At 40.7% G+C, this 16,021-nt stretch overlaps 1 protein-coding gene across 1 annotated transcript in view; it reads left to right on the top strand.

Moving 5' to 3' along the window:
* The first annotated feature begins 3,903 nt into the window (after positions 1 to 3,903).
* myo7ab (myosin VIIAb) overlaps positions 3,904 to 16,021 on the top strand; it is a 36,193-nt gene continuing 24,075 nt past the window's right edge. Inside the window, exons 1-15 of the mRNA XM_088320962.1 lie at positions 3,904 to 4,113; positions 5,239 to 5,311; positions 5,800 to 5,867; positions 7,773 to 7,886; positions 10,328 to 10,480; positions 11,295 to 11,312; positions 12,395 to 12,579; positions 12,642 to 12,763; positions 13,306 to 13,448; positions 13,523 to 13,636; positions 13,702 to 13,855; positions 14,399 to 14,475; positions 14,553 to 14,672; positions 14,741 to 14,886; positions 15,787 to 15,997. Coding sequence (XP_088177088.1) covers positions 5,850 to 5,867; positions 7,773 to 7,886; positions 10,328 to 10,480; positions 11,295 to 11,312; positions 12,395 to 12,579; positions 12,642 to 12,763; positions 13,306 to 13,448; positions 13,523 to 13,636; positions 13,702 to 13,855; positions 14,399 to 14,475; positions 14,553 to 14,672; positions 14,741 to 14,886; positions 15,787 to 15,997 — 1,575 coding nt within the window. The 5' untranslated portion in view covers positions 3,904 to 4,113; positions 5,239 to 5,311; positions 5,800 to 5,849. The remainder of the gene's footprint in view (positions 4,114 to 5,238; positions 5,312 to 5,799; positions 5,868 to 7,772; positions 7,887 to 10,327; positions 10,481 to 11,294; positions 11,313 to 12,394; positions 12,580 to 12,641; positions 12,764 to 13,305; positions 13,449 to 13,522; positions 13,637 to 13,701; positions 13,856 to 14,398; positions 14,476 to 14,552; positions 14,673 to 14,740; positions 14,887 to 15,786; positions 15,998 to 16,021) is intronic.

Raw genomic sequence — 16,021 nt, 5'->3', positions numbered from 1 at the left:
ACGCGTCCTTCGCATCCTCATCAGCGACATCGGTGGGGGCGTAGGCGACGATCACTGTCATCTTGCCGTGATGGTGGAGGAATCGAGCAGACAGTAGTCTGTCACTTATTGGTGTCCAGCTGATGAGGGACCTCCGGAGGGCTTTTGGAATGGCAAGAGCCACACCGTAAAGGCCGGTCCGACTCTCGGGGCCACTCCAGATGTAGCAATGGTTGCCAGCTGTTGTTTCACCATTGCCTTGCCATCGTACTTCACAGAGCCCTGCCATGGTGATGTTATAGCGACAGAGCTCTCGGGACAGCAGGGTGGCAGCTCCGGGGCGAAGGAGTGTCTGGACATTCCAGGTGGCGACACGGGTCTTATGACGAAGATCGATCCGTACTCGTTGGTCGGGGGCAGGCTGGGGTCCGTTACCGTGTTGGTCAGTCCGGCTTCTTTCTCTGGTCAGTTTCGTAACAAAGTGTGTTTCTCCTGGGTGAGTTGTTAGCCCTCCGCAGGATAGTCGGTTGGTGGGGCTGCCACCTCACAGCGTACCGACACGCTGGGGTCTTTGTTTGTCTGGAACCTACCCCGGAGACCGGCCCGCCATGGGTGACCCTACCAGGAGCAAGCTCCCGACGGTATCGCTCTCCAGGGTCACTGGAACACGCAAGCCCCCTCGCCGCATCAAGGCCAGACCCATCCGAGGGCCAATACGTTCCCCAAATAAAAACAGTAAAATAAAAAAATTGTCTCTGGAAAGTACTATTGATGGGTAAAAACATGTACTTTACTAAATAGCAATAGAAATATGAAGGAAAACTGACATTTTGTGTGACGTGAGTTGAGCTGGTCGAGTGGAGTTAGTGGGTGGATGCAAAGGGAGGAGGAGACTGCAGATTAAAATAAACCTTAGATGGTTATCCTGTGTGGAAAAATTTCTTGTAAAATGGCGACTTTGATTAAAAAAAAAGGTATCTTTGGCGTTCATTCCCGTTACGCCTGGAAAACAACAGCCGTGTTTGCATCTTACTGCACGAAAGTTGCGCACAAAAATCTTTTCAGAATACGAAATTGAGCTCGTGATCGTTGTTGTGCTTTTCTGCTCGGAGACTGGAAAACTTCACTGCATGGTGACGATTCTAAAAGACCTTTTCTCAGTATTTCATAGCCTTGTTGATTTTCGGGAAGTATATATTCCGTACACACATATAAATCTATATACGGTAAATGTGGATATCTCTACCCACTTGCGTTTAAACCGGTGCGATTAGCTTTTAGCAATGGGCGGGCTGTACTTGTCCCATGTGTACTTTGTGCTTTTTTGTGTCATAGGTTGATTTATTCGATATTTTTTCTTTTTCTTTTTGCCTTTGAATTGACGCTTCTCGGTTACACTGTGCTCATTTTATAGCTACGATCCGGGAAAAAAATGTTTGTTTGCGTTTGTATTTAATGTCAACTTGTGGCATGGATTTGAAATAAAACAATAAAATAAAAAAGTGATTCCTATGGCTTTTGACATTGTATACTTTTGTTTTCCCTAACAAAAAAGGTTGCGGTGCCTGCAAAAAAATGTTTTTAAACTGTGTACTGTACTGTTTTTACTTACTCATTAATCAAAAATCAAATATAATAATATATTCTCAATTATTTCCTGCGACTACAGACGCTGCCTTACTTATGAACGAGATAGGTTCCGGATGATAGTGTGTAAGTTGAATTTTTTCTCAAGTTGCTTCAGTGCTATTTTTTCATGGAATTTATGTTTAAGGTTTGTATAAGTAACCTGTGTTGTTTTGTACTAAAAAATAAACATTTCATAAAATAATATGCTCTATAAAGATGATTAAAATTGAGTTTAACTTAATTTTGGAAGATGCGCTTCAAGAGGTCCTCCTCCGTGATAAAAAGTGGCCGAAAAAAAGCGATCTGACCGTTTTCTCAACCGCATCAAGCTTTCTTATGCCACTTTAATTTCAAAAGAAACGCCTCGCCTCTTCTTTACACTTTCCACCAACCATATTGACTGGATGCATGAGATATTAAACATTAAAAACGTCAAAGTTCTTAGCGCGCTAGAGATAGAGTGCACATTGTTATGTTTACACACGAACTAGGAAGTAGAAGCCGGATTTCTTCGGGGTGGATGCTGGGTGACCTCTCACAGCGCCACACGCCGGTAGTGGTGGAAAGAAGCACTACAGTACTGTCCTGTACTCAGAAAAGGTGCTCACAATATAAAATACAATTTACAGCAAATTTCGGATATTATTCGACATCCTGAAAAAAAATGTTCATATCTACCGTCTTATGTAATTCGAATGGTCGTAAGTAGGGGAGAATCTGTATATGTTTTTTCTCTCTAAAATTGCCCTTCTTTTTCAAATCCAGACAGTACAATACAGATTAGCCAAACTGTCAGAATAAGGCTTTTTAGTCCGGCCCGACGAACAATAGGAAAAGGAACTACAAATAACAAATTGCTGTTGTTTTGGTGCCACTGGTGGCTTATGGTGTACTGCATTGTGTACATTCAAATCATGCCATTATTTTTAAAGTAATAATCTGGCATTTTTGGGTATTTTAAATTAACATTTATCATGTATTTTTTTTCATTTGTCAAGATATTTATCAATTGCATGCTAACTGAAACATTTTTTTTATACATTTAATTTAGTGCTTAAAAAGAGCACAATCTATTTACTTTGCATTAATTTCATGTTTCAAAACCAATTTGATGAAATGGACTATTAATTAACAACAACTGAGCAGGACAAAGACTAGGAACCTTCCCGTGGTGTCCCGCAAAGGGCTCTCTCCTGGGGGAGCCTTACGAATCTAACTCAATCCACTCAGACTCGCTCTTTCTATCTTTCTTGGTCCTCTCTCCTTCTTTGTCTCTCCTTTTCTCTCTTCCGCCTTTTCACTCTTATCTCTCATTTTCTCTATCCCTCTCTTTCCTACTCTCTCCCCACCTCTCTAACTCTTTCTTTTCTGACGTCTGTCTTTCTCTCTTTCTATCTGTCCCTCTCTTTCTCTCTTCTACTCTCCTCTCTCTGTTCTTCTTAGGGCGGGCGACTTCGAGAGCAACCCTGGCCCCCAGTCCAAATGCCAGTGGTGCTTTCAAACCATTCGCTGTGACCACACCCCAATCACCTGTACTACCTGCCCACGGGGCTTCCATAAATCATGCACCGGCCTGTCCGAACGTACTAAGGACTTCAGAGGGTTCGTATGCTTGGTTTGCTTGGGCCACACCCCGTCAGGCCTGGCGGCACAGGACAGTCGCAGGCCCCTCCCCTTCGGAGAACTACGGAGCCTCCCACGAGCGGGTCTAGCGCTACTAAGGATTACCTTAGGCGCCTTGAGTGTCTCAACAACAACAACTGACAATGAACTAATTGAATTGAATATATTCTACTATCTCTGCTTTAAACTGCTTAATCCTTTCGCTGGATGAATTTGAGAAGTGGAACTGTTTTCTAGATTTGGGTGGTAGTTTCTCATTAGGGTGGAATTTCGGGTCCTGAAGTCAGACCACTGGTCTAATAGATAGGATCCGGCACACATTCCGCCGCAATCTAGGTTCGACTCACATGCAATTGTGTACGGTCGTGTGCATTTTTCGACTGATCAATGCGCTAATACGGCACTTTTTTATTTTTTTTTCAACCCTAGTCATTTCAAGAGTTTTAATCCTATGCCCTAAATAGTCCAGTGTGCCTTATATATGAAAACAAATGTCACATTAGACTATTTATTGGGCGTGTGCCTTATAATCCGTTGTGCCTTATAGTGCACAAAATACGGTACCTTTTCAGCAACGTACCTTTGTCAAAGCCCTCCCTTGCCCCTCCTCCTCCCATAGGCTCCACCCATCACCTCCTTAATCAGGATCAGCAGCCATGAATGATTTTCAGCGAGAGTCTCCAGGACTCTTTCGCTGACCTGCACCTGAAAAGCCCTCCAAGGACCCCCTGGTAGGACCCAACAGAGATCTCCAAAGAGTTAATTTCACCACCAGGTCCTCAAAGGCAGACACCATCCATCTTCTACCATCTTCCAAATTGGGATTGTCCTTGGATAGAATCAGAGACCACCAGAAGAGACCACGAGACCTCTTTTTGAAAGGTTAGTAAAGAGGTTTTACAGTGTTTGTTTGGTGGTTTATGACAAAAAAAGGTTTTTGCCTAGCGATGACTAACACTTTGTGGCCTCAGCTTTAGGCCAAAGCCTCTTATGCTGGCCTTCCATTCATTGGCCAGCCAGCTTTTAAGGGGGGGACTTAGAAAAGAAAAACACAGGAAAAAAAATCTAATCAAGCTGTGACAAGTCAAACTTTTAAATGTACACAGCCAGGGTCTCCCCCAGAAAGCGTATTATGCTTGGTGGTCAGGGACGGGACAGGGGTTGGGATTGTTGATGTGAGGAGCAATTTGGACGTTAGAAGGAACCGGTGTTCTACTAGGCTTATAAAGCCAGCTGAGAGAAAGCCTGCCTGCTAATATAGATTTCCCATTAATTAGATCAAACATATGGCCTGCGGGCCGAACGAGGACCATTGGCTGATTCAATCCAGCTTGCCATAGATTTCTGTGTTTGTCGAATAAAGAAGTGAGTCTCCTGGTTATTTCTACCACAAAGGTATCACATTTATAATAAACACATAACAAATGCTCTATCTGGCCACTAGAGTCCAATAAGGAATATACTCTCAGCTTTAATAGGCCCAGCCTAGTAGTCTGATCTGATTTAGTCCAATATTATTGCTCATGCACTGCTTTAACATGTTTTTTTTAATCTATTTTAAGTTGTATCAAACCAGTTTGATGATCAAGGCAAAAAAACAAAAAAAAATTCATAGCTCCCGCTTGAGTTTTTATAGCGTGATGCGTTGGTTCAGGTGCATTCACTCAACTGTTGAAATAAACCAGTTGAAGCATTCAATGTCAAGCATGAAAATCATTTCCTTACCAATTTTTTGTGAATAAATGCTATGCTTATGAAAGATTCATTGTCATCCATGATTAGCATAGGTTAAAAAGCTACCAAAGTAGGCTGAATGATAAAGCATAATACTGAAAAACAACAGTAAGCTGAAAAATTTAAGTTATTTTACTATTCTGCCTAAGAACAGATAGTCCTGATCTGGCTCTAGAGCTAAACTGTGTTTGACATCACTGCATTGGAATGTAACATACTTTATTTTAGCATCTTAAGAGCACCAACGTGTTTTTTTCTATATGGGTTCTGCAGACTTCCTCATGGACGATGAGGGAAGGTCTTAAACCATCTGGGTGGACCATGAGAGTCGCTTTCGCTTCCTGCTGTGAGTCGCAGCGCAATTTCCAGCCAAGTTAAATAGCGGACATATCTCATAGTATTTCTTTTTCATAAACTGGTAGGCGTTGCTAGGACAACAAAGTTCCGAACGCCCACAGCTGGCATGCTTGTAGTATTCCATGTAGCGCTTGCAAACTGGTAGCATGCTAACAATTCATTCAAAACTGTTTAAAAATTGGAAAATTATTGTTAGCAATGCTTGCACCTAGCATGCTTATAATACTCAATCAGAGTGTCAGCTAATTAGTTCCTCTTTTCTATTAGTGTATTCTCAGTACATCTTGAATAGAGGAGCAATTGATTGAACAGTAAAGTTCGGTTGCTGCTTAAGTGGTAGGATTAACTCCAGGAATCCAATAAGCTTGTTGCACCCCCTTCCCCCTTTCCCTTCTCTTCCTCCTAGGCATGTTTGAAATGTCATTCTTTTTTAATCATGATTAAAAGTCTTTTCATAAATATCCGCGTACTTTGCAGGGTTCACTAATGTGACGTCTGATGTCCCTCGGTCAAGCAGACACTGAACCATGGTCATTCTTCAGCAGGTAAAAAAAGACATTTGAGAGACGTGTAAATGTATTATGTTGTTGAATTCTTTAAATGTTCACCTAGACTTACCGTAATATTGGGTACTTTTGTATTCTATATCTCTTATTCTATTTTATTTTTAACATGAGGATACTGCTGAATGTGAATTTCCCTATGAGGATGAATGAAGTGTCTGTCTGTCTCTCTATCTATCTATCTCTATTTGGAGTACAAGGTGCACCTGATTATAAGCCGCACCTAGTACATGTTTTAAAGGGAAAACATTTTTGTACATACATAAGCCGCACCAGACTATAAGCTGCATGTGCACACATTGAAACATAGAGATATGTACAAAGAAAGAGTTTTATTAATATGTCCTACCTTAAACCCTTAACGTTCCAACGGACTTTTGATAAACAAATACGTGTCTGTACGATGTAACCAGTCACTAAAATACGTCATGCCACATATCTTTAAAAAGCTTACATTTTTTGGGATTCAAGATATGATGACCATTTCAAAAAAATACTCATCAGAGAAACATCACGATCAGTCTGAAACAAGATACCCCAAAACTATAAAGCCAAGGTAACTCTATTACATCCCCTGGCCGTCATTACTTATTTGAATGTCCGCGAAAATGGCTTCGTTACATCAAGGACAATCCATAAAATCCAACCGTGTAAAATATTTACTCCGACAGGTAAACAGAAATCGCATTAAACATTTCTGCTTCGTTGGATGTGTCTTCCGGTAATCCGTTTGTTTCGCCACATTTTTTCCGTTTACAGATGAACAGACTTGTAAAATTATTCCCAATATGGTAGTTAGCCCTCCCTTTTTAATTGACACCTTTCCCATGGTAAAGGTCTGTTCATGCTAGTCTTAATTAATGCACAAAGCGCAAAGTTACATTAAACTTGCGTCTTCCTCGACATCAAAATTCCACCTGTCTTACTCTTACCTCTACTGTTAGGGCGCCTCTGGCAGCCGTTAGAAAAAAATGCATGAATTAGCCGCATCATTGCATAAGCCGCCGGGTTGAAAGCTTGGGGTAAGAGTCGCGGCTTATAGTGATTTTTAGTATCGATATCAGGTATTTTTAATGTATCTGTCTCGATGATTTAAAAATATGGAACCTTATACATGGTTATTCAGTGCCTTTCTGTATTTTTACCATTGTGTGTGTATGTGGTTGTGTGAGTGTGTGTGTTTGTGTGTGTTTGTGTATTTGCTGTTCCGGGTTTTCACATGGGAAAAAGGAGGGGAGGGGTTATGTTTTTATACACTATTTTGAGTTGTTATCGTTTGCACGATACAATTTTTTATTGAGTTGATTTAAAGCCTTAGAAAATATATCAGTCCAAGCAAATTTTATGTACCAATGTTATCGGTAGGGCAGCACAGCGGCGCAGTGGTTAGTACGTGTGTGGCACAGTTCGGAGGTTTGCATGTTCTCCCCGTGGTTGCGTGGGTTTCCTCCGGGCACTCCGGTTTCCTACCACATTCCAAAAACATGCATGTCAGGTTAATCGGCCGGTCCAAATTGTCCCTAGGTGTGAATGAGCGAGTGAGTTGTCTGTCTCCGTGTGCCCTGTGACTGGCTGGCAACCAGTTCTGGGTGTCCCCTGCCCACTGCCCGAAGGTGGCTGGGATGGTCCCCAGCACCCCCTCGACCCTACTGAGGATAAGCGGTGCAGATAATGGATGGATAGATGGATGTTATCGGTACGTAGTGTCAATGACTACTTAAGATGTACAGTATGTATTGGTAATGGCCTGAAACAAATTATGGCATCATACATCCCCAGTCATTGTGCAGTGTGCGATAAAACCTGTCTCCAAAATAAAAAAGGACTCATAATCCTCAGAATATTTTTTACCTTGAGAATGACCCGAGCACATCTTGACTCTTGCAGGGCGACTATATCTGGTTGGACCTGAAAACGGGCCGGGAGTTTGACGTTCCTGTGGGGGCGGTGGTCAAACTATGCGACTCGGGTGAGATCCAAGTACTTGATGATGAAGGCCGGGTAAGTCCATACAAAATACGTTGGTTATGAAGTTATACAAATGTACTTTTTACGTGCTTAATTCATTCCAGGATCATGCTCGTAGCTCCAATTGCTCGCGTGACAAGAACCTTTTCACAATATGAAATAATTAAAAAGCTATAAAACACTTCTTACTGATCACTAAAAACAAATACAAATAAATAATTAAGATTTTAAAAAAATACAGAAATAATATACCGTAAATTCCGGACTATAAGCCGCTACTTTTTTCCCTAACTTTCAACCCTGCGGCTTATTCAGTGATGCGGCTAATTTATGTAATTTTTCTAACGGCCGCTAGTGGCGCTCGAGTGTTGCTACCATTAACTGCCCTGTCAAAGCTATATTATTATTATTAAAGCTTTGAAAACTCTTTCGGTGTACCGTCTTTCTTTGTAAATATGTGTAACTCATGTATAATATGTATTTGCAACTGTATATTTTTTTTATGTATTTATTTGTATTTATTTTAGACACTTATTCTGATATGTTTTGCACGGGTGAACGAAATATTAGGGGCGGAACAAACGCGGGGTGCCGAGTTTAAGTGGGGACCGCTAAAGGTGAGGGACAGACAAGGAAAGAAGAGGGGGTAAAAAGTTGGTTAAAGAAAAAGGAGTTGCGTGAGTAAATGTGTTCATCTGATATATTTTTCCCACCCTTACCTTTGGAAATATACACTTTTTTCCTTGGATTACTTTCAACGGGACGTGGACTCTGCAAGTCTGCATCAAACCTTAAGTACTGGTATCATTTTCCGTCGATTTTGCCGGCTGTGATTTTTGTACTGTGGACTTAAATGAAGGATAATGAAATTGTGAATATGCTTGATTGCTATTAAGATTTTCGAGAAGGGTTGTTCAAACCTCACATTGTGTTTGCTGTTAAAAACGTCATATTGAAATATAATATTGTGAATGTGCTTAATTGCTGTTGAGATTGTCATGATTGTTTTCTGTTGTTAGTGTCAATAAATTTGTTCAAACCAAAAAAACATTAAGTTTCAATTGCGGGACTTGAAGTCAGGTTTGGGTTAATTTTGTGTTTGTGTTTCATGTTTAAATGTGGGCGCATGCGGCCTATATATATAATCGGTTTTCCTCTTAAAATGTGGTGGGTGCGGCTTATAATCCGGTGCGCTCTATAGTCCGGAATTTACGGTAAATACGATTATCTTAACAAAATAAAATGTGAGTTTATTATGAGCGCCAAAACAATTGTGTGTGCATGATAAGGAGGGGGGAACTGGGGGTTCCAAGTAGGAATCACAGAAATCACATACCTGTCAACTTATGTTTTTCCCATATTTTATATATTTTTTGGATCATTTCATATTGTGCACCCCGGTATAACAAATTTTAAACAAGATTTTTATTATTTTTAAAAGACGGCTCTAATCTAGGTCTTCTCTGTCACTGGTACAAGACAACAACGTCATTAGATTGATAATATCAGGGTTCGTATGAGTGCTTGAAAACCTTGAAAATCATTGAATCTTAATATTGTGTTTTTAAGGATTGAAAAGTGCTTGAGTTTTGGGTGAAGTACATGTAAATGCTTAAAATTGTTCCCATGTTTATCAACAAGTATGCTTAAAAATGACACAGACACAGATGTCTGGTGGCTTCGCTTTTCCATTGCATTTCTTCTAGTGGTTAACGGGAGCTGGCATTAGTTTATATGGCATTGTCCTATCATTACCCCCTATAGGTCACGCCAAAGAGGAAAGGTGCATGCTACACATAAACAGGGCACTATAAAATGTGTATCAGTGCAAATATTACATATCAATTATGGACATATATTATGGGCCATGCAAAAAATTATGGTATCATGTCGCAGTGTTAAATTGTAATGGGTAGAACTTCCTGCAACTGAATGATTGACAGACATGAAATCTGACTGTTGATGATCCGTTAGCACTTACTGTACACTTAAAATTAAAGTAAAAGTTTAAATGAAGGTACACACAAAAATATTTGCAGCAAATATTTTTAAATAGTGTTTTTTTTTTTTTGCATGTAGTAGTTTGCGTGAGCAAATTGGACGAGCTGATGCTGGTAACAGAGTACCCTTTGGGACTGCTCATGAACTGGATTTTCCTATATTTAGCAAGCCAGATACTTTGTATAGAATATAATAGAATAGAATATACCTTTATTGTCATTGTTACAAAATGGGTTAACATATTGTGACAACGAAATTGGGCATGACACTCCAGGGTCACACATTCACAGTGAGGTAAAAAGCCAAGAAGATATACAGAAATTCTCGTGTTTAGAGGTGCTTGTAAAACCACTGTATTGCGTTCACTGCCATTGACGGCTGCAGATGTCTATGCCAGTGAAAAGGTTGATGCCAAAGACGTCAATGGCAGTGGATGAGGTAATGAGAGACTGACTCCTCTCTTATGTCGGTAGGAACACTGGATCTCCCCTCAAAATGCTAGCCACATCAAGCCCATGCATCCAACCTCCGTCCACGGCGTGGAAGACATGATCCGATTAGGCGACCTCAACGAAGCTGGCATCTTGCGCAACCTCCTGATTCGCTACAACGAACGTGTCATCTATGTCAGTGGCAAGCCCGCCTACATTATTTAGTTTAGGAACTTGGGACGTCCCTGTTGGGAGCCATTAATCTGTTATGCAGGTTAAGCTGTTTACTCGTGTCCGTGGTGCCTCGTTATTAAGTGTATTTGTAATTATAAATAATTGACGTTATGCCCGCAGCAGCAGTTTGGTAATGTAGCCTGCTATCACAGTGAATCAAGGCAATTAGCTGAAGGACATTTAGATGTACAGTATATTCATCTCAATCATATAGCAGGAATGTCAAACATATGGCCTGCATTGGATGATTTAATCTGGCCTGCCATTCATTTTTTAAGTATTTCAAAAAAAGAAGCGAGTCTCTCGGTCATTTCTATCAAGGTATATTTTTTAAAAGAAATGCAAACCAAATGCTCTCTCCACCAAGGAGAGGGCAGTGCTTAGTCTGTATAGCGTGGAAAGTTTGTTGAGAGTTAAAACTGCAGTCACTCAGCTTAAAATAAACCAGTTAACACATTCAATGCCATACATGAAAACTTTTTTATCCCCTTTGAGAATAAATGCATACATGTCAACCTTTTGACATTATAAAGAGGTAGATTTCCCCGCGCCAAACACAATCCGTCTCCAGGATATTAAAAATATACACGTTCTTTCTCAAACCAGAAGTAGAAAACGTTTATCAAAATGGAAATCAAATGCGATTGTTGAAGAGGTTTATTCACGCACAAATAATTACAGAACTTTAAGAATCAACAATATATTTTCATTTGTGTCACTTAAAAAGAAGTTATTTGTGTAAACTTCCTGGTGGTTGTGTTTTCTCCTCACATAGACAAATTGTGGTGGAAGGGTAAGTATAACTGAAAACCGTGCATACACTAACATGACTTTTGCCAGCTTCGCCTCCTGCTGCTGACATCTTTTTTTGATCTCAAGCAAAGAATTGTACTTTCCCAGTAGGAAAATTGCTCTTTAATTTGAGGCCTTTTCCAACTTATTTTCTGCCACTGCTACTAGGGATGGGCGATAAGGCAAACATGTCATATCACGATTTTTTTAAGCGAAAACAAAAGAGCAGTTATTAAGCTTTAAGTTTGAAACCTGAAATGGAGCAAAAAGATCTTGGGGGTGGCCAATATTTTTGCTAGCCACTGTATACCACTTAAAATTTGTCTCCCTCCCGCAGTTACTCCAAATCACTGAGGCTTATTTAGTCGTAAATAATGGTTTCAAAAGAAGGTGCAAGCAGAGTTGTTTTGTTAAAAAGTCACAAAATAGTATTTAAGGGAGTGGAATATGCGTGCAGATATCTGCCCACAGCTACTGCTCACCCATTCAAATTGCTCTGAATGCTTAGCTGGCTTTTTAGGGTGTTAACAGATTGTTCTGTGGGTTTTCATCATAAAGTATTTCACCAGTGAACATACATATTTTAATGAGCCCCCATATTCAGGATTCCATTGAGACGTACAGCCAACATTTGGGCTGTTGGTCTGATACCATGACTGTAAACTTTAGTTGAGACTTTGCCCTATATATCCTGGACCAAATAACTCGTTTGTTGCTTCGGCTTCCCGTACATTAGAATTGATACCGAGAAAATCACTATGGCCCTAACTTTATCTCCAAGCCAGATGTACTCATGAAAAGACGCAATAACCATCTTAACATTTTTTAAGTCATATCGCCCACCTCTATTGCTAATTTGCTTTTATTTTTAGATCATAGATATGAATAGCTAGCTGTTGGAATTTCTTCCAAACGGTATGATGGAACGCAGCAAAAGTGCGGGGCAGCTACATTAACTTTTTTACAATGTAAAAAGATGTTAGCATTCTGACATGGGATTGACTAAATCTTTTCAAATATTGATATTGAACCCTTCACCCCCTACCCCTCGGAAATATCCCGTCGCTGTGTTTCCTCGGCCAGACGTACACCGGTTCCATCCTGGTGGCCGTCAACCCCTACCAGCTGCTGCCCATATACACGCCGGAACAGATCCGCCTCTACACCAACAAAAAGATCGGCGAGATGCCGCCACACATCTTCGCCATCGCCGACAACTGCTACTTCAACATGCAGCGCAACAACAAGGACCAGTGCTGCATCATCAGGTACTTGACAGACTATTTCCTTGACAACTCCATTGAATCCTTCATGACTTCAAAAACTGCAGTGGTGAGTCCGGAGCCGGGAAAACAGAAAGCACCAAACTGATTCTTCAGTTCTTGGCAGCCATCAGTGGACAGCACTCCTGGATTGAGCAGCAGGTGCTGGAAGCCACGCCAATCCTTGAAGGTAACCATTTCTTTTTTTCCTGTTTTGGTTTTGATGGGGCGTATATGCAAAAATAATAATTATAATAAACAATCAACTGTGAGCTTCGGGAATAACAGTAAAATGTCGTTACTGTAAGTAAGGATGCAACTAACGAGAACTGTCTACTAGTTGTTGACTTGTCACTGACTATTAAAACAATTAGATAAAAAGAAAAATCTAATTTAGCATGACGTTTTTTTTAGGTACAGTAAAAAAATTCATATTTTCTTGAACATACTCCGGAATCATAAAAAATGAAATAAATCTCCCAAACATTTATAACTGGTGCTCCGCCATTTCTGTATGTTTGCGTTACTCGAGACAGAGACGCTATTGCACATAAGCGACTCTCAGAAGAGATTATTTTCATGTAGAGTTGCCTCACTCTGTTGGAAAAATGTGTCTGGCAACTATAATTCCATTGTCAACTAGTTCTATTATCGATTTTTGTCAACAACGTCGTCTAATTGTTGCAGCCCTATTTGAAAGATAAAGATTTTAATGTAGTTTTATACGCCCAGCCTTTGGTAACGCCAAGACGATCCGTAATGACAACTCCAGTCGCTTCGGGAAGTACATCGACATCCATTTTAACAAGCGGGGGGCCATTGAAGGAGCCAAGATTGAACAATACCTGCTGGAGAAGTCCCGTGTGTGTCGGCAGGTGAGGATAAGGAAAACATTGAACAAATCATACACCGAGTTTGTGAGTGTTTTCTATTTTACGGGGCTCTGCAGGCACCAGATGAGAGGAACTACCATATTTTCTACTGCATGTTGAAAGGCATGCTCCCTGACATGAAGTCAAAGCTAGGCCTGGGACTTGCCACAGACTACTGCTACCTCACCATGGTGGGTCTTCATCCTTACGAGGAAATCACAGTCGATTCCGTCCTTGAAACCGTTCAACCTTGCAGGGTCACTGCACTGAGTGCGATGGCCGCAACGACCTGACTGACTACTCCAGCATCTTGGCGGCAATGAAGGTGCTCATGTTTACTGAGACGGAGACGTGGGAGATCTCCAAGTTGCTTGCCGCCATCCTGCATATGGGGAACTTGAGATTTGAGGGCAAGTCATAAGATGTTTTAGTAAGAAGCAGTCTATGTAAGGGGTCACCATACTTTTTTGCAGAAGAGAGCTATTTTTGTAACTGTTTAGAACATCTGGTGATTGATTGATATTAATTTCTATATAAAACAAGTTTTTGTGTTATTACTTTGTTTGTTTGTTATTAAAATCTTATCACTACATTTTTACTATTAGCATTAAGTTTCAGATACTTTCAGTCAACTACTCAACCATATGCCTTGTAAAAGTGCACCAAGTGAAAAATGTACTATGTATTTAAAGACCTTGATCATGTCAATGATATCTGATGACAGTTGAAAATCAAATTTCCTAGAAAAATCGATTATTGGTGAGCTTTTTTGAGAACCGGTCTGCCGGCTACTCAGATGTTCCTAATGGGCTACCTGGTGCACGCGTGCACCATGTTGGTGAACTTTGGTGTAAGGACAATAAGGAGTCAAATGAATTATAAGGAAGTATTTGAAGTGGGAGGACTTAAATCTTAAGGAGTTTTAGACTTGTGTTTTCTTCTGTTTCTATCAGCTCGAACATACGACAATTTGGACGCCTGTGTTGTCATCAGATCACCAGACCTGGTGACAGCTGCTTCCCTCATGGAAGTGCGTAGTTTGCCTATATAAGGAAGGTAAGACTAGTTTCGATTGTATTTTTTTAACTCAATGGCAATGCTTCCTAGGTGGAGCCCAAAGATGTCATGGTGTGTTTGACGACTCGAACCCTAATCACACGCGGCGAAAGTGTGGCCACACCTCTTAGCGTGGGGCAAGGGCTGGATGTACGGGATGCTTTTGTCAAGGTTTGGACTTTGAAAGACCATCACATTAAATGGATTGATCTCAGCATGCTTTTGTTTTTGCTCCATAGGGTATTTATGGACGATTGTTCGTGTGGATTGTGGACAAGATCAATGCTGCCATATACAGACCTCCGTCCTGCGACGATAATACCATCCTGCGTCGCTCCATTGGCTTGCTAGACATCTTTGGATTCGAGAACTTTATCGTGAACAGGTTGGCTTGCATGAAGGGATTGATTTTCATTGTGGATGTCAAGACTGAAGAGTCGCGGCTGAATGAAGTCAAAACCAAGACATGACTTTGTAGTGTTTGGGTGTTAACTCCAAGATTATTGGAGCTTGAGATTGTTGGGACTAAACCAAGACCAAAACTTCAACCAGGACTATGGGTGTCAAGACTGACAATCAGGAGTCAAAGACACAACTGTAGAGTTTAAATGTCAACACCAAGATATCTTTAAACGTATTAAAGACCAAAGCCTAAACTGTAGACCAGGACTTTGTGTAGTAGACAGAGTCCTAAACAAAGCTTAAAGGAGTCAAAGCCAAGTTAAACCATGTAGATTTGAAACCAAGTCAAGGCCAAATCCAAAGAAAAACCCACGTTAGGGCCAAGACTTAGAGGTATTGGGTAAATATTCTGCTCTTTGGGCTCTACTGGCCAAGATCATTACAGTTTGGTTTTGTTGAAAATAAATGTAGGCTGATACCTCAACCAGGACTACTTGGGTTTTAAGACTAAGACTGAGTTACTCTGTAGAGTTCAAGACACAACTGTGGAGTTAAGATATCAATGCCAAGATTGTAGCTTAAGATTGTTGAGACAAAATCAAGACCAAATTCTCGTACACCCTGAATTTTAGGAAAATTAAGACAGAAGGTTTTAGATCAGATGGTGTAAAAATAGTCTGTAGTAAGCAATAGTCTGTGGTCTGTGCAGCCCTTTGAGACTCCTTGTGATTAAGGGCGTCATAAATAAACATGACTTGACTTGACATGACTTGTGTTAAGAGTGTTAAGACCAGGTAAATAAAGATGGTCCATTGACCAAGGCTTTGAGGAGGCGAAATCTTTCTTCTTTCTCTTAACATTTCTGTCATAACTTTGAACACAGTTTCGAACAGCTGTGCATCAACTTTGCCAACGAGAACCTTCAGCAGTTTTTTGTGCGCCACGTCTTCAAACTCGAGCAGGAAGAGTATAACTTGGAGGACATCTGCTGGCAGCACATTGAGTTCACTGACAACCAGGACGCTCTGGACATGATCGCCAACAAACCCATGAACATTATTTCCCTCATCGATGAGGAGAGCAAGTTCCCCAAGGTGTGACGCCAGTACCACTGAAAA

Source organism: Urocampus carinirostris, chromosome 17 (genome assembly GCF_059441175.1).
Source record: "Urocampus carinirostris isolate Australia breed hairy pipefish chromosome 17, RoL_Ucar_1.0, whole genome shotgun sequence".
Lineage (NCBI taxonomy): Eukaryota > Metazoa > Chordata > Actinopteri > Syngnathiformes > Syngnathidae > Urocampus > Urocampus carinirostris.
Note: the sequence above shows the minus strand (reverse complement) of the source record. Positions and strands in the feature narration are given on the sequence as shown.